General features: G+C 42.6%; 1 protein-coding gene across 1 annotated transcript in view; it reads left to right on the top strand.

The window, feature by feature from the left end:
* CACNA1D (calcium voltage-gated channel subunit alpha1 D) overlaps positions 1-25,837 on the top strand; it is a 339,914-nt gene that overhangs the window by 194,646 nt on the left and 119,431 nt on the right. The window contains exon 8 of the mRNA XM_061128345.1: positions 1,266-1,369. Within this exon, the coding sequence (XP_060984328.1) occupies positions 1,266-1,369 (104 nt within the window). The remainder of the gene's footprint in view (positions 1-1,265; positions 1,370-25,837) is intronic.

Genomic DNA, 25,837 nt, shown 5'->3' with positions numbered 1-25,837 from the left:
GCAACAGATGTTAGGTAATTTTTTTTTTTTAAATGTTCTCTTTTTCTGTTTGGTTTTTGCTTGAGGCAAACAGTGAAATGCATGAGTTTCATTCTATAAAGCTAAAAACCTAGTGCCAGTTAATGTAAAGAAAGCACATGCTTAACAGCTTGACCTCGGAAAGCCAGAACCATGAATCAGCCCAGACCATATACTGTTCTGTTAGCTGGGGATTCCAGCAGAGTCAGGCCTTGGTCATTCATTCAGTCCTCTTACTGGTGCTTCACACCTCCTTTCTTGGAGAAGTGTTTGCCCCATTTAACACTGACCTGTGCTGTTAGAAAGTTGCATCCAGCCGTGAACCCTGAAGCACCTGTTTGCTCCAGCACAAAAACTGCTCATGAGCAGACCTCCCTGGGAAGGTATGTCCAGGGGGCCATGTCTGATTGTGCTGCTTCACTTGGCACAGAAGTAGGGACACCAGGTTCCTTTGAAAGAACTCACAGCTGGAGCCACCTGTCTCAGGGCAGGTTATGTAGGTTCAAGCTAGATTTGAGAGATGAGGGCTTTTTTATTTCTCCTTACTGGTAAGAGTTGGGTCCTTCCTATGGGTGCAGTTGAGGAAAAAAAAAGTCTCATTCCCCAAAGCACCCCTGAATATGTCAGCTAGTTGACTTCTGAATACTTTCCTTCTTTGCATTAATTTAGCTGTGCTTGCACTGACATAGCTGATAATCCAGATTTAAAGTGGGTTAGGTTTCCTGGGATAGATTGGCTTCCAATCTACCCAAAATCCAATAACTGGAAAATTACTATTTTAGGGTTTTTTAAAAAAAGAATTTATAGAGTCAAATGCTACAAATTTGTCTCTATAGCTAAGACTTTTCCACCATCACAAATTTTGAAAGCAAGAATACTACCAACAATTTGGGCAGAGTAGAAAATAGTTTCTAGCTAAACACTAGTCTTGTCTTCTATCAAGATCTCTGAAAATCGCTTACCAAGGCAATTTCTTCTAAGAAAGAGCCAAATTCTAGCTGATTGCCCTAGCAGTGGCCAGAGTTTGCTATTATTTGCCCTGAAAGTTTTGATGACTCTGTGTGTGTGTGTGTGTGTGTGTGTGTGTGTTGGGAGTATATAATGAATGTGCATTGGCTACTATTGTCTGATTTGAAGCTAAGTAAATGTTTAATTAAATGTATGGAATGCTGTCTCTAATGTAACCCTCTCTCCTTATTAGATTCTCTTATTAACCCACTCCTATGAGACCATCTTATTTCTTACAGATGAATGATGCTATGGGATTTGAATTGCCCTGGGTGTATTTTGTCAGTCTCGTCATCTTTGGGTCATTTTTCGTACTAAATCTTGTGCTTGGTGTATTGAGCGGGTAAGCTACACCTCTTTCATCTTGAAAGCAGAGTCCTGAGAACAGTTGCCAAGACCACACAGGCTTGCTAGATGGGGGCCGCCGGGTGGGTGCCAAGCGTTTTATGTGTCCTCCAAGATGCTTTCTTTTCTGCTGAAGCTTCCCAAACCAAGACGTTTCCTGGAACTTCACCAGCCTTCGTGAAAGAAAGCTATAGGATAATTATTGACCAGAGATTAATCAGCGTTGTCACTTGGGATTTAAATCACTGGCATCGCTTGCCCATTTGTCCTAAAAGGAGATACATCTATAATTGCTTTATTGGTCTGGATCCAAATATGATGCAGATTAATTGGTACCAAACAGTAGCTAAATGACTTTCAGTAGGCCACATTTGGGGATTTCCACAGCACAACCTGCCCTTATTGAAAGAACAAAACTGGAAGGCCCTTGGCGGGATCCCATCCTTGGAGCACCAGTCCTCAGTCAAAGCCCTAGTGGTCCAGCAGCAGTTCCTGGGGCTCTGCTCTTTGGCAAATGGATAACTGATAACTAATCTCCTTACATTTTACAGGTAAATGATGCAATAGGATGGGAATGGCCATGGGTGTATTTTGTTAGTCTCATCATCCTTGGCTCATTTTTCGTCCTTAACCTGGTTCTTGGTGTCCTTAGTGGGTAAGCAGTTGGATCCGTGTCCCACATTCTGCTGCTCCCATGTGTGAGGCAGCTCCCTACGGCTTTCTCTGCATGCGTGTGAACTCTGATGTCCCCCCTGTGTGTTGCTTTGGGACTAAACTGTAATTCTCAATGCTCGTATCTGTCTGTGAGATTCTGTGTTTCTGATGCTTGCCAAACTATTAATTGAATGAAACCATTTCCCTGAAGCGAGTCACATTTATATGCCAGTGTGTAGGAGTGGATTAAGAGTGACTAAAAGGATGCCCAGCCTTGGTCTCCCCCAGCAAAGGGCCTTTGTCTTTTGTGGTTTTCTTCCCGTTAGTATTAGTACATAACCTGGCCCTTTAAAGTTACTTGCAGTGTATCATGATTATTTCCAGTGGTGTTTCAGATTTCATGGTAAAGGAGAAATAAGCCTAGATTAGCACAGAAATACTGGACAGTTTCAAAATCTCACATCCTTCCCATGGGGATCATTTATTAGCTTGGTTTTCTGCTGCTGTCACTGTGAGAATATTCCCTTGAATTCGTTTTTAATCTTAGCTCACAGAATCTGTCTTTAATGCAGAGTAATAATCAGCTTTTGCACCTAAATTTCCTCCAGCCTTATCATTGTCCGTGTCACTCAGTCATCATTTTCGAAATTTCGCTTTGTTGGCCTCCTTGGCTCTGTGGATTGACGGGGGTTCAGTGGAGACTGGGAGCAGAGTGAGGCCCTCTCTTGTCTGTGGTTGCCATCGTAGAGCCCTCCTGGGCAGCCTTGCACCTTCCCCGCCACACAGACACCCCACACAGTACCCCAGAGAAGGGAGTGGGACCTCCCCAGGCCCTCAGTGCCAGCTTATCGCCGTTGCCGGGGCCTGGGAGTGTGACCGAGGCTCGAAGGTGCCCGTTTCCCCCGAGGAGGCCCTGTCACTCCCTGAGCTCAGACATCCTCCAGAGATACTGCTGATAGACTTGATTCCCACTGAGTTTATCTACTCCTCACTCACTTTATCTCTGTCTTGCTGAGAGCTTGTATCTTGGGGGAAGTGATGTCTTCATGTAATGCCAAGTCAGTGGAGAGACCTTTATCTCACTTTTCCAAACACTGCCTTTTCCAGAGCAGAGAACGAGCTAGTTCCCCATCTCTGCTTCCTCTCCTCATCTTCCTCTCAGCTCCCCTGCCTGTTTTCAGGGCCAACAAGTTTAGAATTCTCCTTGGCCGAGTGTGGTCGCTTTCACAACATGGTTGCACAGTGTCCTGTGAAGCCCCGTCTAGAAATGAGCCAGAAGCCCATGCCCCACAGTGAGGGGAAAGGGGGCTCTGGGCCTGAGTCCTGGATGTGACAGCTGACCCCCTGCCCCTACCCGGGCCAAAGATTCTTTGTCTGGATAAACGGCTCTTCAAGCCTAAAGTTCTTTCACGTCACATTTTAAAAGTGCCTTCTTCCTAATGACCCTCCGTGGCCTTAGGTCAGTGTCAGGATGGTGAGGGTGGAATTTATCCCTGGAGAAACAGCATCGTGTTGATTTTATTACAGGAACAGCCCATACAAGGTTAACAGCAATTCTGTTGTGAATTCCTTGGCGCCCTGTGTCTCCTAAACCCAACTAAACTGAGGCCATGGAAACGACTAATTTTAACTGTGCCAGTGACATGCCTTATCTCTGAGCTTCCCAGAGCAGGAACATCACCCCGGCAGGATGAGGCAGACTTAAAAAGGGTAAAGGGGAAGAAGCCGGGAGGGACCCGTTATTATAATGGTGGATGCTAAATATGCACCCTGTAGGGGTACCCACAGCTGGAGGATAAGGACGCACACACCATGATGGAACAGCCAGTTTACTGAAATATATTTTGGGGAAAGTAATAAGTAACTTTAAAATATTTTTAAATCAGAACAAAACTAGATCCCTTATGAAGGAGAATGCAAATGACATTTGAATTCTTAAAATAAAACCCAAGAATTCCCAGCAATATTCAGTCAGTTCCATGATGTGCCCCAGCTCCCCCGGGGCTGCAGCTGACCCTGCCTGGACGTGCGAGGCCACTTGGGTAGGAGATGTCCAGCAGTGCTCTGTGCAAAGGAGGAACCACGTCCGCAGAGGAGTCTTCCAGCGTGTTTGCAAATTTGGTCACTTTTCCTGAGTTCTTGCTGCATGTCTGGCTCCGGGCCAGAAGCCAGGGTGCCAAGATGTCTAAGACACAGATGGGGGCCTTGTGCTCAGACAGTCACTGTCTGGGATGGGACTGTCACTGGGCAGTGCAGGATGGCCAAGCTAAAGTAGGGGTGGGGACAGAGAAGACTGTAGGGGTGGTATGTCTATGAGCTGGATGCTGAAAGATGATAAGGTATCTGTGGGGGTGGCGGTGGGGTGAGCTAGGGGTGGAAAAAGCAGAGAACAGGCTGCTCCCACCTTTCTTAACAGTTAGTTACTAGGGCTTCTCTGCCTGGGTACTCCCCCTTGACTTTCCCCTGAAGCAACAGAAAATCAAAATCAGTCATTTGTCTTTATTTTCTTATTTCAGAGAAATGAAATTAAAATTTTTTTTTAGTTTTAATCTTAGGGTTCTTCTCAACTTTTTTAGGGAACGTTGGAGGAAATACAAAATCAGAAGGACATAAATGTTAAAAAGGAGATGGCCTATGTTGCATAGCCCCTTAGGGACCATTGGACCACCACAAATGTAATTCCAAAAATCCTGAATCAAAAGGCTGTCCTGTTTTAGACCATGTTGCTGCTTTCTAATGAAGGATCATTATAAGATGCTGTGTGTCTTTAAGTCAACCATTTGGAAATATTTGTTGCTCTTTCTTGGCTCCTCTTTTTTTTTCCGTGTGGCCATGCCATCCTATTGTATCCTTAAACTGATTTTAATCTGTGCACTTGATTTGGTATTGGTAGATTTTTAAAGCATTGTTAAGACTGATGCTTTGAAATATATTTGGTTTTACAGCAGACTGTTTTTCTCAAGGTGAGTATGAGGTTCATGAACTGTACGCCCTGCATAGGCAAGCATGATCCTGGATGAAGACATTTCTCCCCCAGGTACTTGTGCTGTGTGGGAGGAGCCGAGAAAGTCAGTAACTAGAGTTCTGATTTCATAATAAGTTGTTATCAAGGAGATGGTCCTGTTATGACCAAGTGTTAGAAAGAATGTCTCAGTTAAGTCTACAGTTCAGATGGCTTGTCTCATTGGCTTGGATGATTTTTCGCTTTTAAAATTGCTCACTTAATGCTTGTCCCCTTTGGGTTTTTTTTTTTTTTTTTTCTCTGTAGGTAGGTAAGATAAGAGAACATGGTGGTGTTCCAGCACTTTGTGTCTTTAGAGTCACTGCCAGATCCCGAGGGGGGATGGTGGTCATGGACAGTGGGCTCACATCTTCACCTTCAGGGACTACCTGATGCCAGGCACACTTGTGGTAAGGTAGAGGGCCCTCTGAGCCCCTGTGGTGTGGGTCAGACCCCCCAAAAGGGGCTGGTGGATGAGATGTGAATTAGAAGACCTGAGTTCTGGTGTGCTAGATAACTCTGGGACTTCACGTAGGAGTCCGGAGCCTACATCTCTTGGCCCCTCAAAGGGGAATGATGCTGCCGTGCCATCCCCACCCACACACACAGGGTAGGTGGCTTTAGGTTGGCTCATGAATGTAGAAGTGCTTTGAAAAATAGACACTGCAAAGAATTTTACTCACTGAATGTATCTTTCTCTTACCTCTGTGGACCTCCTCCCGATTCCCTCCTTGGGTGAAGTGGGAACAACAGCTAAGAGGCTATTTGGAAAATATCTGAAGTGTACCATTTTCTGAATTTCCCAGGAAGAGACCAAGAGAAATAGGCTTTGTATGCACATTAATACTGTACTCAGTGCTCCCATGATCAGGCCATGGAGGTTCTTTGTCATCTATAAAGTGGTGTGCAGCTCTCAATCATGATTGAAGTTCTGACAGTTATTTATTTTTGCACAAGTAGGGAGGCATGGGGTTTCTGTAACATATGGTTAAACACTGGCTTTAGAGTTGGATAATCAAGAATTAACTCTCTGCTCTACCTTTTACCAACTATGAGATTTGGTGAAATGGTTTACCTGTTCTAGCTTCACTTTCCTTGTCTGTAAAATGATGTTAATAGTATTAACCGTGGGGAGTTGCAAGAGGATTCAGTGAGCTGAAGAGTGTGGAGAGCTTCATTACTTTGATGGTGATAGCTTGAGTAAGAGTATATAAAATGAGATCTGATGCAAGAAAAATCTAATCAACTCAATTCTTTTAATTTTTTTTTCCCTTGTGACCAGGCCTATAGGTAGGGTTTAATTTGCATGACTCTTTTACTCAGGATGTTAATAAACTAAGTATTCTCTACTTAGTTTAGAGTAGAGAATTTGCTTTTAGAGGATCTAATGTCCAAAAATGCTTTTAGAGGTGCAGGAAGGTAAAATGAAAATACTTAGAAGTTGGTAAATTATGAAGTCCTTGCTAAGCAAAGATCTGATTTGCCTTTGTCTCTGTTTCTGCCAAAGACAGACTAAGGGCCCACGGTGCCTAGACTGGTTTTGATGTCTATTAGATGGATTTCTCCTGAGAAGTTTAGATAATCTCTGATATTTATATAGTGGCAGTCAGATCCCTGGCACTTAGCAATGGCCAGGAAGAGATTAGATAAAAGACCCTTAAGAGATTAGTGTAATATAACCCAGACTTTGATGCATCTGTTCTTTGTCAGCCTTTGAAGTCAGGCCCCATATGCCATTTTTCATAGTAAATCCAAAGGGCAATTTTAGGATCCTATGCTGTGAATATTTTTCTATGCAGTTGTTTTGAACACTGTTGTCTTGGTGCCTGGATATTCCCTGTCATAAAATGGGGTTTAAAAACTCCATTCTCTTTTCTTTTATAAATTCAGTATCATAATGTGAAGGTTCTTTAATTAATGTGCCAAACTATGACCAATATTGAGACAGTTCTCTGCCCTAGTCTTTTTAAAAATATTTATTTATTTGTGACTGTGCTGGGTCTTTGTTGCTGGGCTCGGACTTTCTCTAGTTGTGGCGAGTGGGGGCTCCTCTCCATTTGCAGTGTGTGGGCTTCTCATCACCGCGGCTTCTTTGTTGTGGGCTCTGGGCATGTGGGCTTGGTAGTTGTGGCGCACGGATTTAGTTGCCCCCCGGCATGTGGGGTTCAGACCAGGGATTGAACCCATATCCCCTCCACTGGCAGGCAGATTCTTAACCACTGGATTGCCAGGAAAGTCCCTCTAATCACTTTTTTAGAGGAAAAAGATGATTAATGAATTTCATCTCCTGATCCTTGGACTTGACTCATATTTGTCCAGAACATCATATTTCTCTTCAGTCTATTTGTTTTCTCTTTAGTCCACATTAATTTAGGGAAAAGGATGCTTGGTGGTTGGTTGAAAGTGTTGGGATTAAAAAAACCTAGGCAGAGATTCATGCATGGCTTCTCTACTTGTGTAACTGCTGGCATAGAGGGAGTGGAAGGGGGTTGCATGGCAAGTGGGGGTGACTGTACTGTATTAGAATTTTACAAAATAGGTTCAGGTTTGGGGGGCATCATAATTTGCACCCTAGTCTGTTAAATTGACACCATTATGAACCACGGTCAATCAGAGATCGTCTCTGGTTCCCTCCCCTTGAATGTTGGCTCAGAGGGAAAAACATACCAGGTATATTGTGGAGACATACCCTCTGGGAAGAGGCATTTGTATAAATTATTCATGACTGGGATTAGAATTTGCTCTCATTCAATGTTTTACCAGCATCTGCTGACAAAAAATGAACAACAGAATTTCTTCCTGTACATAAACGGATCTGCATCTTAGAAGAGTAGTCGAATTGCTTGTGACATTGAAAGGGGGTATTGTTAGGTAATGGGATAATCAGGCTGTCAGCGTGATTGGTTACCACTACATTACAGAATAAAATTGTATTGAGTTAATGAGTTAATTCCATATCTTGACAACAGGCAGAGAAAGCTCACAGGTCTAGTTCAAAAACAAGGGGACAGTGGAAGGTTCTTTGTAGATAGTTCTTGCAATTAAAAAAGAAAAAAGATTTTCCTGTGTTTAATTAGTGATGATCAGTCTTCCAGATTCCTAGACAAAGACACTCTTAATGATCACTTGTAGCAAAATATTTCCCCACAGTTAACTCGATGTATCTTTGGTTTGACTTGACTCATAGATGAAAGAGTTGTCCACACAGTTGGAGGTCTCTTTTCTTGAACTTGGAAGTAGTGTTGTGAGTGGGGTTGAAAGCCAAGGGAGAGATCTATGGTCCTTTAGTAACTTCACATGGTTTGGTTTTGGTAGAACAAGAAATTAAGCCCTGCTTCAGCTCTACGTGGAAGAATGCTAAATTTCCTTTTTCTAATAAAGAACTGTGCTGAACATTTTTATAGACTTTTAAGCACTGAGCTTTCTTGTTGCAGAGCTAAGATGCTGTCAGGGGGTAGCTGACAGCTGGATACTGGTACCGTCAGTACTGTAGTACCTGAAGTGAATAGGCCGATAGCCACACCTGACATTAACAAGTGAGTGGTAACCTCTCTGCCACTGGCTTGCAGCAACTGTTTCCATAGAAATGGCTGTTGGGATCAGTGGAAACGAGGTAAGTGAAAGTTTTCCCTGATCCTTGTTTCCATCAAGCTGATGTCAGTTTCCCTGGCAACAGCAGTGGACAGCAGCCAGGCACTAGCAGCAGATTGAGGAGAGCTCTCTCACTTGTCAGCTGTGGCTATCATGTATTCCTAACCCAATCCTTTTTTATAAGAGATAACAAAACACCTCTGAGGACCCAGGAGGCATCTCTGGCCACATGTGCCCTCCCGAGCACCCATCTTGCCAATGAAGAGTTCTACACTTAGAGGAATTCATCACTGAGCTTTCATGCAGAGGCTCAGTTCTTCATAAAGCCACTGGCACCTTAGCAGTTGAAATTAAAGCCATAATTTTCCTGTGTTCCCTATTCAGTTGGTGGCATTAACAATTGTTCTTATTTCTGCAGTGAAGGGTTGTTTATGAATTTAATAATTTGACTTCTGTGAGAAACATATTGATGATTGCCCTAAGGTGCTACTGTCAACCTTACATCAGTTTTTTTCTTTTTCCTTTCTTGTAATATTCTTTTATAGGCTGGTAAAATTGCTTGCAGAAATCAAATCTTGGTATAGCAGAACAGCTCAGGATAGCAAGACCCATACGTCTGTGGTACTGGGAGCTCTTCTTTATTCAAGTTCCGCAGTTGTCCTAATAAATAAAATGTTCCTGGAACATTTTATTTTAAACATTTTTTTGTTTTTTAAATTGATTTTTGTTAGAGTATAGTTGCTTGACAATGTTGTGTTGGTTTCTGTTGTATAGCACAGTGACTTAGTTATACGTATACATATATTCCTTCTTTTTTAGATTTCCTTCCCACTTAAGCCAACACAGAGCACCGAGTAGAGTTCTCTGAGCTATGCAGTAGGTCTCATTAATTATCTATTTTATACACACTAATGTATATATGTCAATTCCAGCTCCCAATTCAACCCACCTTCCCACCCCTCCTTGGTTTCCATAAGTTTGTCCACATCTGTGTCTCTATTTCTGTTTTGGAAATAAGTTCACCCGTACCATTTTCCTAGATTCTGCACAGAAGCGACATTATGTTTAAGCAGGTGTGGGCACCGAAGGTAAAAATATCACCTCCTCTGTGAGATAGTGTTCTGAGGCCCCAGAGAGCAGAGCGGAGCTGTTGTCACTGCCAGGGCATGTAAAGTGAGAGTGTGTGCGGAGGGGCACAGAGTAAGGTGTTGGGCACTATCTTATTTTAAGCCCTTAAAGGTATTATTAATACTTTAAAACTATTTTCTGTGGCGTATTCCTTGGTGGGTCCAGTGGTTAGGACTCCCCACTTCCACTACAGGGGACCTGGGTTTGGTCCCTGGTCAGGGAAATAGGACCCTATAAGCCATGTGGCACAGCACCCCCCAAAAACCAAAATATTTTCTCTGAATCAGAATAAAACTGCAAGATTCAGAGCTATATCTCTGAGAATCAAATGAAGGTACAGATCCACAGCATTATGAAACTTTAGGTTGACTGCTTAAATGAACACTAAAAAAAAAAAAAAAAGGTAAAAAATGGTAAAATTTTTTTTTACCTGAAAAAAATGGTAGATTTCCTGTCTTGGGGAACTTTGTCCCCAACAATCTGGACAAGGGCAAATATGCTTGGTTGGGAGGCAGTATTTAGGACTAACCCTGTACCACCTGATAAGAGTTCAGTGTGACTACAAGAAGCAGACAATCTTGCTAAATATTCTTCTCTCTCTTAAATTTATTAAGGAAAAAAATGAGTTCATCATTTATTCATTGAACGTTTTTATGTGCCTACACAGTGGTAGATGTATTTGCCAAGTACCTTCCCAGGCTCTGGGATTTGAGTGGTAAGGCATAGCAGAGTCTTATCTTCATGAAGGTTGTATCTAATGAGGGGGAGAAAACTTGCAAACTTTTATAAATCCTTTAAAGGAAAGGTCCATGATACTGTGAGAGTGTTTAACAGGGAGAACAAATGTTTAGGGGAAGCATCCTGAAGAAAGCGAAGGATGGAGGAATAGCCATCATATCCAGGCAAAATGGGAAAGACACTCAGAGAGGATATTACAAAGGAAAAATCCCATTCAGAGGCCTGACAGTGGGAATGAGTAGAGGGTATTGGAGAAACTGAAGAAAGCCAGGGTGGCAGGCACTCAGGGGCTGGGAGAGGAAGGTGGAAAACAAAGCGACTGATCAGCAGAGCCCAGATCACAAGGGTCCTTCGAGACCATGCCACAGATTTTGGTCATTAGCTGAAGGATAAAGGAACCCACTGATAAACTTTAAGCTCAAAGTGATGTGATTTCTATCTGTGTTTAATGAAAATTACTCTGTGTTCTGATATCATCAACTCACCTTAAAATGCTTCAACAAATACAGTAAGGTAACTGTGGATGGAGAGAGGCATAGATAGATAGGAGATAAATAAAGTGTAGCAAATGTTCATTGTGGAAACTAGGTGGTAGGCATATATGTGTTCACTGTGTAAGTCTTCCTACTTTTATGAACATGTGAAATTTTTTCTTAATGTTGGAAACATTCAGCATATAAAAATCACTCTGGCTGCAGTAGTATGAATGGACTATATGGATGCAAGACTAGATGAGGGGAGAGCAATTTAAGACTATTGTAATCCTCTTCCAGTCACAATATAGTAACAGTGCCAGAATGGACCTTTTACTATAAACAACTATAAAACTGGCCAAAATATAGGAACCATTTTTTTTTTTTTCCCAGAAGATAGAAATAGGCAGCACAGGATTATGTCCCTTAAGGGAAGGGAAACGCATGAAGTAAGTGCCACAATTGTCTTGGCTTTCTGCCCGGAGATGCTTTTAGAATTGTGGAGTCCAGGAGAAGACTACGGTCTATTTGCTTAAGAGGCAAAAAGCAGAGTTTGAACTGCCAAGGTAGCTGGAATTTTTCAGGGCAGGCTACTGGAGAGCAGTATGCAGAACAGGGACTCAGGATCGCTGAAAAGGTTTCTCTCAAATCTTTGACCATATACTAAGCTGCTGTGTGCCAGTTGGGCCTGCTGGGGTGTGGCAGAGAGCAGCTCCTATAAAGCTGTGAGCTGCTGGAAGTCTCAGTGTTGGACAACAGAGGGATCTGATCAGCTAGACTAGATTGAACTTGATGAATACATTGGACATTCAAGTGAAACCTCAGAAACACCAGGATTAGGGGTGGTGTTACCTTATCTCTGGAGTACAAGCCACTCTAGACCTGCCCCAGTGAATCTTACAGACAAGGTGCAGAAGGATCAGGACAAGTGGCCAACTAAACACCTGCCAAAACAAGTCAACACCCATTAAAGGAAGACCCCAAAACTCAGATGTTCCCCAAGTGTTCCCCCAGATCATTAAAATTATGGGCCATGAAAAGAAGCAGGAAAATATTATCCATAATCAAGATGGAGTGGGGCCATCAATACAAACAAATTGAGAGATGACAGACAAGGCAGAAAAGGAACAAAGAACATGTGGGATGAACGAAAAACCAATAGCAAAATTAGGTAGAGAAATCAGTAAATCCGCAAACACAGATGAAAAATTTGTAGTTCCGTTTTGATAATTGAAGAACGTGGGGATGAAAAAAACTAAACATAGATAATATCTGAACACTACCAATGAAACTGACCTTAATTGGTACTTACATCCAGTAACGGCAGAATACACATTCTGTTAAGGGGCACCAAGATAGGCTACGTCTGTGCTGTTTTAAAAAGGGGCTCAAGGAGAAGGCAATGGCAACCCACTCCAGTACTTTTGCCTGGAAACTCCCATGGACGGAGGAGCCTGGTAGGCTGTGGTCCATGGGGTCGCTAAGAGTCGGACACGACTGAGCGACTTCACTTTCATGCATTGGAGAAGGAAATGGCACCCCACTCCAGTGTTCTTGCCTGGAGAATCCCGGGGACGGGGGATCCTGGTGGGCCGCCGTCTGTGGGGTCGCACAGAGTCAGACACGACTAATGAGACTTAGCAGCAGCAGCAGCATCCTTCGGGCTTTGTATGACCCCCCCAAAGTGTCCCCTGTGAGGCTGCACTGCTGTGCTTTGCTGCCAGCAGAATGGTGAGCTATATTCAGACACAGACCGTGTTTTGTGTTGTTCATGTTCATTCTTAGACATGACTATCTTCTGTTTTTTAAATAAAAAAAAAGGGGGGGGGGCTCAAAAGATTAAAATCTTGAAAAGTATGTTTTTTCTAACAGCAATTGATTAAAAATATAAACTAGTAACAGTAGCTATTTAGAATTCTCTGTAGAATTCTAGAATTCTTTAGATTCTTGATAATGAAATAAGACATCTCCAAATAACTTATAATTTAAAAAAATTATTACAATGAAAATACAGGATGTTTTAAACTGAATGATCCATTTGCACTTGAGAAGAAGGTGTATTCTTCTGTATTTAGATGGAATGTCCTAAAGATATCAATGAGATCCATCTCATCTAATATATCATTTAAGACTTGTGTTTCCTTATTAATTTTCTGTTTTCATGATCTGTCCATTGGTGTGAGTGGGGTGTTAAAGTCTCCTTTTATTACTGTGTTGCTGTCAGTTTCTCCTTTTATGTCTGTTAGTGTTTGTGTTACATATTGTGGTGCTTGTATGTTGGATGCATAGATATTTACAATTGTTATATCTTCCTCTTGGATTGATCCCTTGATCATTATGTAGTGTCCTTCCTAATCTCTTGTAATCTTCTTTAAGGTCTATTTCATTCTGGCACACATATCTGGAATCTAGAGAAATGGTTCTGAAGAATTTATTTGCAGGGCAGCAATGGAGAAACAGACATAGAGAACAGACTTATGGACATGGGGAGAGGGGAGGAGAGGGTGAGATGTATGGAAAGAGAAACATGGAAACGTACATTACCACATGTAAAATAGATAGCCAACAGGAATTGGCTGTATGGCTCAGGAAAGTCAAACAGGGGCTTTGTGTCAACCTAGAGGGGTGGGATGGGGAGGAGATGGGAGGGAGGTTCAGAAGGGAGGGGATATATGTAAACCTATGGCTGATTCATGTTGAGATTTGACAGAAAACAGCAGACTTCTGTAAAGCAATTATCCTTCAATAAAAAAAAGAAAAGAAACATAATGAAAATACAGCAAATCAAAATGTGCATTATCCATCTAAAACAGTGCTTAGAAATTTATAGCTCTAAATGCCTTTCAATTCAATGGTCTATATTCCCATCTAAGAATCTAGAAAAGGAAAGCAAATTAAATCCAAGGAAAATAAGAGAAATGAGAGAAGTCAGTAAAATAGAAAACTCAAGTAATAGGTAAAGTTAACAAAGATAAGAGTGGACTCTTCAAAAAGCTTGATAAAATTAATAAATCTTCAGCAAGACTAATTAAAAAAAATCAATCAGTATCAGAAACGATGGAAGGGATGTCAACCCAAATACTATAGACATTAAAATAATAAGAGACTAAGATAAACAGTTTTATGACAGTAAATTCAATAATTTAAGAGCAATGGACATGTTCCTTGAAAAACACAGCTTATCAAACTGACTCAAAGAGAAAGGAAAAAACTGAAGGGCCCTCTGTTTGCTTTTCAAATGGAATTCAGAATCACAGACCTTCTCTCAAAACCAGAGGCCTGGATTATGTCGAGTGAACTCTGTCAAACAACTTAGAAGAAAAGAATAACATTCCATTCCTAGAAAAACTTTTAGAATGTATAGGAGGGGACATTCTCTAACTCATTTTTATGAGGCCAGAATAACTTCAATACCAAACACAACAGACATAAGGAAAGAGCAATAACCTTCATTAGTACAGATGTAAAATTCTCAAATATTAACAAATTGAATCTAGCAACAATTAAAAGAATAATACCTCATGATCCAATGGAGTATGTTAGAAACATAGATAAGTTCATCATTGGAAAATCAAGCAGTGTAATTTACTGTATTGACAGCATGAAGGAGAAAAATCATATGATCATCTCAATAAATGCAGAAAATGCCGCCAACAATATTCTATAACCATTCTTGATAAAAACTCTCAGCAAACTAGGAATATACGGCAACTTCCTCAACCTCAATAAGATTATCTACAGAAAACACAGAAATTATAACTGACACCATACTTACTGGTGAAAGGCCAAATGCTTTCTTGTAAGGTTAGGAACGAAGTAGTCACTCATCTCTCACCCGTTTTGTTCAGCATTACCAGTAGGTCAGTACATTAAGGCAAGTAAAGGACATAAAAGAAAGACTAGAAAGAAAGTAAAAAGTATTTCTCTTCACAGAAAATATGATTATCTACTTAGAAATTCCCAACAAACTGCCTGAAAACCTATTAGAATTAATAAGTGGCTATAACAAGGTCTCAGGGTATAAGGTCAGTATACAAAAGTCAATCTTATTCCCATAGACAAGCTCCAATAATGTAAAAAATGAAATTTGAGAAAATAAGATTTTCAATAGCATTAACACATTTAAAAATACTTAGGAGTAAGGATAAGAGAAGTTATGGAAGACCTCTACACTGAAGACTACAAAATACTAATTGGTCAAATTAAAGATGATCTAAGTAAGTGATGATGGCCCATGATCATGAATTGGAAGATTCAATAGTGTTAAGATGTTGAATTTATTTATGCATTCATCAAATGTATCTATTTATTCAGTGACATCCCATTCATAAATACTAATGGCCTTTTTAAAAAAAAGAAATTGATAAGATGATTCTAGTATTTATATATTATTGTGAAGGACCTATAATAACTAAAATAATCTTGACAAAGAACAAAGCTGAAAGACTTATACTACCTGATTTCAAGACTTCCATAAAGCTGTAGTAAATACACTATGATTTTAGCATAAAGATAGATATATAGAATAATTGAATGGAATAGAAAATCCAGAAATATGTATATATGGTCAGCTGTTTTTTGACAAAAGTGCTAAATAATTCAGTTGAGAAAGGATAATTTTTTTTCAGTGAAATGCGGGAAAAACTAGGAATCTATCTGTTATAAAAAATGAACATTGACCTTTATATCACATTTAACACAAGCACTAACTTGAAATGGATCATCAGTTCAGTTCAGTCGCTTAGTCATGTCCAGTTCTTTGCAGCCCCATGAACTGCAGCATGCCAGGCTTCCCTGTCCATTGCCAATTCCCAGAGCTTACTCAAACTTACGTGTATTGAGTCAGTGATGCCATCCAAGCATCTCATCCTCTGTCGTCCCCTTCTCTTTCTGTCTTCAATCTTTCCCAGCATCAGAATCTTTTCCAGTGAGTCAGTTCTTCACATCAGGTGGCCAAAGTATTGGAGCTTCAGCTTCAGCATCAGTCCTTCGAATGAATATTCAGGACTGATTTCCTTTAGAATTGACTGGTTTGATCTCCTTGCGGTCCAAGGGACTCTCAAGAGTCTTCTCCAACACCACATTTCAAAAGCATCAATTCTTCAACACTCAGATCTAACTAAAAAGCTAAAATATAAATATTTTCTAAAAATATTTCTGCATTTCATAAATAAATTGGAAAGAAAAGCACACAATGGGAAAAAATATGTACAACACATCTATCTGACAAAGAGTTTGTATAGAGAACATAGAAGAACTCTTAACAAATAATAAGATAACCCAATTGAAATTGGCAAAAGACTTGAACAGATACTTTGCAAAAAAAAAATATATATATATATATATATATATACACACACACACAAATAGCCAATGTACATATAAAGATGTTTAATATTATTAGTTATCTGGGAAATGAAAGCTAAAATTGCAGTGAAATTATGCTACGTATATCAGCTTCCCTGGTGGCTCAGCAGTAAAGAATCTGCCTGCAATGCAGGAGACACATTCCTAGGTTGGAAAGATTCCCTGGAGAAGGAAATAACCAACTCCATTATTCTTGCCAGGAAAATCGTATGGACAGAGAAGCTTGGCGGGCTACAGCGCATAGCGTCACAAAGAGTTGGACATGACTGAGCAACTGAGCATGCATCTACTACATATATAGAATAGTTAAAAATAAAAGAAAACAGTATCAAGTGTTGGCAGCAGTATAGAGCAACTGATAATGCTCACACATTTCTCATAGAAACATGAAATGGTACAACCACTTCAGAAAAGCTTGTTAAAGTTCTCATAAAATTAAACAGAGACTTACCATTATAACTCAGCAGCTCCATTTCTAGTTGTTTACTGAAAAGAAATGAAAGCCTTCTGTCCACAAAATACCTTGTATGCCGGCATTCGTTGAGCATTGTTTTTAGTAACTTAAAATTGGAAAAAAAACCCAAAGGTCTATCAGTAGGTAGCATAGAAAAGGAAATTGTGGTATATTCAGATTTTGGAATACCGTTAAGCAGCAGTAAAAAGGATTGAAGTACTAATATAGCATTATCATCAAAAACATATTGATGAGGGAAAGAGGCCAGTTGTATAACATGTGATGGAGTTCTGAAAGAGGCAACATTAATCTATAATACAGAAATTAAATCATTTTCTAGAGTGGGAGGAGGATGAGTTAATGGGGAAAGGCAATGAGAAAACACTATTAAAATAGAATTAAAAGTCTTCTGCTTCTGGTCAAGATGAAGTAGCAGTTACCAGATTTACCCTCCACCTGAAACAACAAAGACAAACCCCAAAACAGACAATATATGTAAAACAATGATTTTTAAAGACACTGGATATCAGGCACTAAAGGATAGTGATCCCCGAGAATCAGTAAAGAAACTAAATGAGCTTCATGATTGTCCCAGTTTACTGGCTTAAGAGAATTTCTAGGCCACAGCAGAAAAGCAGGAAGCCCAGGCAGAGCTCTGTGGTCTGCCTGGGTTTAGAAGATGAAGCTAAGAGTCTGCAAAAACTACAGTGGCTAAAGAATGCAGGACAGAGTTCTGGAGAGGAGAGAATTTCATGGAGAACTCCAGAAGTTCCCCCTTAAGTATTCAGGACATGTGTGTGTATGAGGAAGCTGGGGAAAGAAATTTGAATGGATTAGAAAGGATGGTGTTCAGTGTTTGCATAGGGCCAGGAATATTGCCTGTTCTCACCAGCCAGACTGGAAAAACTCATAATTCACAGGACACAGAAGAGTACTCAGAAAGGATTTGCCTCAGCAACGGAATTGCTAGCCCTAGATTCAGTAGTGTTCCAGGCTGACCTAACACATTGTTAAAGCAAGACCTGAAATGATCAATCAGTTTGGTCCAACTTACATACCCCAGAACAAAGCGCTGGAGCATGTGTAGGAATACAAAAGTATCTAGCATCCAATAAGGTAAAAAATGTCTGGGATCAAGTTACAAGGCATGCAAAGAAGCATATAACTGTGACCCATAATTAGAAGATCTAACCAGTTGAAAAGGATCCAGAACTCACTCAGATGTTAGAATTAGCAGAAAAGGACATGAAAAAGAGTCATTAATAACTGTATTCTGTGTGTCCAAAATGTTCATCAGAGACATGGGAGATGAACAAATAACCTAAAAAAAATCAAGATCCTAAGAATAAATCTAATGAAGGATGTACCAGATCACTTCTACAGAAAGCTTTGCTGAAGGGAATTAAAGAAAGCCTCAAAAAATGGGAGGATTGAAAAACTTAGAATGTCAGAAAATAGGTAGGATTGAGAAGAGGAAGTTTTTTGGTAATGAGAAAAAAGGAAGAGAATGTGGGGCAAATACGAGTTTGTTTGGTCTTAGGAAGCTGGGGGTATTCCTGTCTGGTTCCTAGTGTCTCTAAAGCAGGAGGCAGGGTTGACTGCTAGTGGCAGGGGCAAGGTGGCAGAGTCATGTCTGGAGAGTAGAAAAGGCTCAAGAGAATGCTTGCAGGGAGTTGGGGAGTGAGTGGACCAGAGAACTGAGGTAGGTGATTGGTAGCACTGAGGTCCTGTTTGAAGCCGCTGATCATGAATCCACATCTATCCCAGTCTATCTCATTGTATGACTTCTGTAGCCACGTTTGACTGCTCTTACCTAGGTATGGAGAAAGGGAGTGTTTGAGCTCTTCTGGGTTGAGGATTTTGCTCTCTCTGTATGATCAAAGGATGAAAGAAAGTTTAGGATACAAGTAAGAACATCATTTAATGCCTTTCTGATGGATTGTAAAGTCTAAGGTAGATTAGGATGGGAGGGGAGGCTTAACAGATTGAGAGAGAAAGGGAGGCGGTCAGTGGACTGGACAGGAATAGAAGGCGGCTCTGTGGTTAAGAATCCACCAGCCAGTCCAGGAGCCGCAGGAGATGCGGGTTCAATCCCTGGGTCGGGAAGATTCCCCTGGAGCAGGAAATGGCAACCCACTTCAGTATTCTTGCCAGGATAATCCCATGGACAGAGGAGCCTGGCGGGCTACAGTCCATGGGGTCACAAAAAGTCAACAGTGACTGAAGTGACTGAGCCCGCACAGTCACTGGATGACTGGATGTTCCAAAGAGGTTAGTATTGTTTCTAGTGGGAGTAGTGAAACAGGTCAGCTGGTCTGAGAGAAGGTTGTGGTTAGAGAACAGAAAGCTTGAATTCATGATTAGGACTGGTAAGACTTGGGGATTGATAATAATGGACGTTAATATGTCAAGGGATTAAAAAGCCAGGGGCCGACAGGGTTAACCAAGGACTACTGGAGTACCCTAGAAGGATGGTAAGTATTTCGGATGGGGAGGAAGTCTGGGATCTGGGAGCCTGGGACTTCAGTCCAGGGGGCTAGTAGAAGACACATAGAGGAAGGGGAGAAGGTCCCATGTCCAATGGTGCTGTCCTCAGAGGAGCAGGACTTCCTGTTCGTTTGGCTTTTACAGCAGGATGAGCAAGTATTTTTTTAGATGTAAAGAGGAACAGAAAAGCAAGAAGGCCATCAACTCCACCTTGAGACCCGAAGGAAGGTAGGGTCAGGAAAGGGCTAGAGGGGAAGCAAAGCGGTAAGCTTGAGGGTGACCCAGGTTTCCGTCAAAGCAAGGAGAAGGGAGAGGGTCCCTCTGAGAAGGTTGAGGGTACAGGAGAATGAGCCCTCTGGAGCAGCAATTCCAGGGGGGACACAGGGAAGGGTTGATGAGTGAGAGGAGGCTGAGCCAGTGACAGGGAAGTTCAGAGGACCTCGGGGATGACAGTGCACTGGGTGACGGGGATTGTCCCTCCGACATGTCCCTTGTGTTTTGGCAGGTGACTGCTGGCATCAGCAGAGGCTTAGTGGTGGTGAGGGTTTCCTGTGGGGAAGGATCCTCAGCCAATGGAGATCACTTGTTCTGGGGGCAGTGGTCTAGGGTCACGTGGCCTGAGATGTGTACTAGAAGCTTCGGTCTCTGCAGGGACAGCCCGAGGGTGTTGGTAACTCCAGCGGGTGTACCCACAGCCGAGGGGTGTGCAGTGCTGTGCCTGGGGCTTCTGAGTGCGGCTCCACCTGCAGTGGCTCCTTTGGTCCAGGGGATTCCTAGTTGCTGTGATAATTGGTTTCCGCATGTTGTAGTGGAAAGAACTTCAGTTCAGAAGTCAGAGTCTTGGCTCTTGTCCTCGTGCCTTGTTTCCTGGTGACATGACTTTCTTTAGTACGTTTCACTTCTCCAAGTTAGGGTCTTCCCACCTCCTAAAGTCAATGGCCCCATTTTGCCATGTAGTTTTTCTTACAGTGCTGTCCTGAGAGCCAAGGAGAGAAATGGATGGGAAGGGACCTTGTGAACTATAAAGACCTTTACAAATGTGAGGTGTGCTCAGCATTGGCTAGCTCAGACGCTGTTCTGTGAGTTTGAAAAGACTTCTTATTTATATTTGCAGTCTGAACATTCACTTGCAAGCTCTTGTCTCCAGGGCCCCACGTCTTTCTAGGACTTGGAGTGGCACTTGAAGCCCTAACCTAATTTCTCTAAGTCTGCTTGTCATAGAGTTTGTTTTGGATTCAGGGATCAAATATTAATCCACCCAGAACTAGATCATTCCCTTGAAATTCTGCTTTAAAATAAATCTTGGTTTAAGTTATCTGCTGGCACCTTCATAGCATCCAAGCATTTGGGGCTTTTCAGCTTCTGAGTCTGGAAGGCTTTTGCTGCATCTGAAGGATTCTAATCCAGTGGGTGACGGCACACTGCCTGCCCAGAGGTGTGCTGTTCCCAGAAGCCCACCTGTCTTTGAATCACATGCTGTTCCTTACAGACAGACTTGCGGAGACGTAGGGAGGAACTCCAGGGCCCCCCAGGTGTGGACCCCAGCACCTGCGGCCTGTCCTCTCCGGCTCTCAGTCCAGGGCACTTGGGCACCTTGTGTACTGAGCAGTGTGCTGGGGAGGCAGTGGAGGCCTCACAGGTCAGAGAGGGCTCCCTGAGGCGCCAGGCTCAGATGGTGTGTTGGAGCAAAGGCTAGCCAATGATGGACAAGCTCTATACAGTCAGCAAAAACAAGACCGGGAGCTGACTGTGGCTCAGATCATGAACTCCTTATCGCCAAATTCGGACTTAAATTGAAGAAAGTGGGGAAAAACACTAGACTATTCAGGTATGACCTAAATCAAATCCCTTATGATTATACAGTGGAAGTGAGAAATAGATTTAAGGGACTAGATCTGATAGACAGAGAGCCTGATGAACTATGGACGAAGGTTCATGACATTGTACAGGAGACAGGAATCAAGATCATCCCCAAGAAAAAGAAGTGCAAAAAAGCAAAATGGCTGTCTGAGGAGGCTTTACAAATAGCTGTGAAAAGAAGGGAAGTGAAAAGCAAAGGAGAAAAGTAAAGATAAGCCCATTTGAATGCAGAGTTCCAAAGAATGACAAGGAGAGATAAGAAAGCCTTCCTCAGCGATCAATGCAAAGAAATAGAGGAAAATAAGAGAATGGGAAAGACTAGAGATCTCTTTAAGAAAATTAGATACTAAGGAAACATTTCATGCAAAGATGGGCTCAATAAAAGACAGAAATAGTATGGACCTAATGGAAGCAAAAGATGTAAAGAAGAGGTGGCAAGAATACACAGAAGAACTGTACAAAATAGATCTTCACGACCCAGATAATCACGATGGTGTGACCACTCACCTAGAGCCAGACATCCTGGAATGTGAAGTCAAGCAGGCCTTAGGAAGCATCACTACGAACAAAGCTAGTGGATGTGATGGAATTCCAGCTGAGCTATTTCAAATCCTGAAAGAGGATGCTGTGAGAGTGCTGCACTCAACATGCCAGCAACTTTGGAAAACTCTGCAGTGGCCACAGGACTGGAAAAGGTCAGTTTTCATTCCAATCCCAAAGAAAGACAGTGCCAAAGAATGCTCCAACTACCGTACAATTGCACTCATCTCACATGCTAGTAAAGTAATGCTCAAAATTCTCCAAGCCAGGCTTCAGCAATACATGAACCGTGAACTTCCAGATGTTCAAGCTGGTTTTAGAAAAGGCAGAGGAACCAGAGATCAAATTGCCAATATCCGATGGATCATCAAAAAAGCAAGAGAGTTCCAGAAAAACATCTACTTCTGTTTTATTGACTATTCCAAAGCCTTTGACTGTGTGGATCACAATAAACTGTGGAAAATTCTTCAAGAAATGGGAATACCAGACCACCTGACCTGCCTCTTGAGAAATCTGTATGCAGGTCAGGACATGGAACAACACACTGGTTCCAAATAGGAAAAGGAGTACGTCAAGGCTGTATATTGTCACTCTGCTTATTTAACTTATATGCAGAGTACATCATGAGAAATGCTGGGCTGGATGAAGCACACACTGGAATCAAGATTGCCGGGAGAAATATCAATAACCTCAGATGTGCAGATGACATCACCCTTATGGCAGGAAGTGAAGAAGAACTAAAGAGCCTCTTGATGAACATGAAAGAGGAGTGAAAAAGCTGGCTTAAAGCTCAACATTCAGAAAACTAAGATCATGGCATCTGGTCCCATCACTTCATGGCAAATAGATGGGGAAACAGTGGCTGACTTTTTTTTTCTGGGCTCCAAAATCACTGCAGGTGGTAGTTGCAGCCATGAAATTAAAAGATGCTTACTCCTTGGAAGGAAAGTTATGACCAACCTAGACAGCATATTAAAAAGCAGAGATATTACTCTGCCAGCAAAGGTCTGTCTAGTCAAGGCTATGGTTTTTCCAGTAGTCATGTATGGATGTGAGAGTTGGACTATAAAGAAAGCTGAGTGCTGAAGAATTGATGCTTTTGAACTATGGTGTTGGAGAAGACTCTTGAGAGTCCCTTGGACTGCATGGAGATCAACCAGTCCATCCTAAAGGAGATCTGTCCTGGGTGTTCATTGGAAGGACTGATGTTGAAGCTGAAACTTCAATACTTTTGCCACCTGATGCCAAGAGCTGACTCATTGGAAAAGACCCTGATGCTGGGAAAGATCAAAGGCAGGAGGAGAAGGGGACGACAGAGGATGAGATGGTTGGATGGCATCACCGACTCAATGGATATGAGTTTGAGTAAACTCCGGGAGTTGGTGGTGGACAGGGAGGCCTGGTGTGCGGTGGTTCATTGGGTCACAAAGAGTCGGACATGAGTGAGCAACTGAACTGACTGAAGGATGTCAAGAAAGGAGGACTCATCCCAGATCCCGGAAGTGGTGAGGGAGCAGGATCTGGGGTGGCACGTGCTTCCAGGGCCATGGAGTTGGCCAGTGGGGCCACTGGGTGCTCTGTGCTGGCTGGGAATGGAGGCCAGAAGAGTGGATGCATAGCTAGGGGTGCCCAGTGAAGGAGTCAGGGTTCTGTCTGTAATTCATGGGAGCTGTTTGGGTGTTTGCACAGTAAGATGATGAGACAGGCTGGGCCTGGAAGGTAAAGTTCCTCTCCGGGTGGAGTGGAAGGAGGAGAGCTCTGGGGCTGGGAGCTGTGGCAGGGGAGTAGGGTCGGAGAGGAGGTGAGGAGTTGGGAGTCCAGGCTGGGGAGAAGGAGAGGACACCACGTGGAAGATGGTTGTGGGTCAGTGTCTCTCAGATGAGGAGAGATCTGTGGCTTTGTCAACTCTGGAGTATGGATCATGTGAGAGATTTTTCCTTTATTTCTTCTTATTGTTGTTACTATATCAGTTCTATACACATCTGTGCCTAGCACTGGGCTGGGTGCTTTATATAGTTGGTTTCATTCAGTCTTCTCAAGGACTTCAGGACAGTGTTTTTTGCCTTCATTTTACAGGTCAGGGAAGCAACGCTCAGAGAGGGTTCGTTTTTCTCCAAATCACACAGCTGGTAAGGAAGGAACTCCAAGGAAGCTAGGGCTAAGATCTGAATCTGCTTGACTCCAGAGCCCAGGCTGCTTTCCCATCACTGGAGGCTCTTTCTGTGTGTGGTGAGGGTTGCCCTTCTGGGATCTAGCAGACTGGCTCTGTGTTGATACGACCCGAGGTGTTCCATTCCTCACGCCCTGCCAGTTTCTGTCTCTTGCCCCAAATTAATTACTCAAAGTTAAGGGGAATTGTGGAATGTGGAGACTTCAGAGAAATTGGCTTGTTCTTCCTTTTAGAACTGCTCTGAACAAATTCCATTCTAGCTCAAGAAGTCCTTTGGGATCCTGTTACCGGGGAAGGCAATCTCTGAGTCCTGAAGTCACCCAAATAATAGGATGCTTTCCCTTGTTCTCAGGTAAGTCTGATGGTTCAGAAAGGGCGCTTTGCCCATCCTGCCATTCAGGATGGGAGGAAGGGGCCTCATCTCCTTTAGTGCCTCTCCAGGTGGTCTGCCTTTGACCTGATGGGTGAATGGGACCTGGGCTGGAGTTCCTACCGGGATTGCTTTGAGGACCTCCAGCTGGTGATCTCAGTTCCAGCTTCTTCCTGGGGCTCATTCCTCGTCAGACCCCCCAGCTTCCCTTTGCATAGGTGGTGCAGCCCTCTGTCCCTCGCAGGCTCTTCAGCCAGGCCCTTAGCAGCAGACTCTTGGTGCAGAAGCAGGGCAGGCCCTGGGCTTGGTCTGGTCTCTTGGGTCTCTTGGGCTGGTCTCTTCCCACGTGTTGATTTTTGAGGGACTTTGCCACCCTCCCAAATCATACTTCCGGTACATGTTTTTCTCATTTTTCTCTAAAAACCAGAATCTGACAAGTCTAGTGAGGTGTGCTTCTCAGTGACGTCTTAAGGAGCAGTATTTGAAGCCACCATGAGAAGATGTGATGTTGTCAGGGTTCCCTTGATTGATGTATTTCACAGGGAGAAGATGATGTCAAGCAAGAGGCCTGTGTTTTTGAAGAACACCTCTTAAAGCATGTTTTTTATGGAAACAAGCTGAAACAAGAAGTCTGTGACTTTTAGCTTGCAGCCCTCGTGGATTCTTATCATTTGGGGAAATGTCTTTGGTAGCCATGGAAGCTGACTCTTCAAAGAAATAACAGCTCTTCTGTCCTCAGACAGGCGAATGTGGTGAAAGGAATGTATTTCATTCTGAGATACTTTATTCCCATGGATGACCTCTTAAACTTGTCTAGGACTCTGGTTGGCTCAGTTTTTTGGTATTTTGTTTGTGACAACAATGGGTGCAGTTTCAGGTGACAGAAAAAATTACTCGAGGATTGGTGGTCAGGTATGGAGGAGGAAACGGCAACCCACTCCAGTATCCTTGTCGGGGTAATCCCATGGACAGAGGCATCTGGTAGGCTACAGTCCATCGAGTCGCGAAAGAGTTGGACCAGGACTGAGCGACAGCACACACATAGCACGTCCCATGTGGAGCCCACAACCCAAGTCTTTGACATGATCACCAGTAATGTAAGACCTGAGCCTATAAAACTATGTACTAAAAAAGCCTGTTCTTGTTGAGCAACTAATAATGGCTAGGATTTGTGATAAGGAACCGATATACAGAGATAAGACAGATACAGCCCCTCCATCACAGAGTTTATAGTCTCTCTTACAGAGAGAATATAGATTACCAAATTGCAGGGCAAATGGGAGAAGTGTTTCTGTAGGCTGACCCAGCCGAGTGGTGTGACATCTGGAGAAGTAGTTGAGTTGAGCCTCACTTAGGGAACAACCTGGAACTGAATGAGGTCTCCATGCCTTTGAGAAAATGAGGGAATTTTAGGATGGCTGGAGCACAGGGTTCAAGCCAGGGAGTGATCAGAAAGGACCAGGAGAGAAAGAAAAGAAGACCAGACAGATCACGCATTTGTTCCCTCCATCCATACCCAGCTTCTTCTGCGGCAGCGTAAATGCCATCCTGCCCCGAGCTTGGGTGTTTTCAGGTGGCCCACCTGCCATTCACAGCAGATAACTCTCCTTAGTCGTTAAAAGCTAGGAAGCAC

This window comes from Dama dama, chromosome 24 (genome assembly GCF_033118175.1).
Source record: "Dama dama isolate Ldn47 chromosome 24, ASM3311817v1, whole genome shotgun sequence".
NCBI classification, from domain to species: domain Eukaryota; kingdom Metazoa; phylum Chordata; class Mammalia; order Artiodactyla; family Cervidae; genus Dama; species Dama dama.
This window is presented reverse-complemented; position numbering and strand designations above follow the sequence as displayed.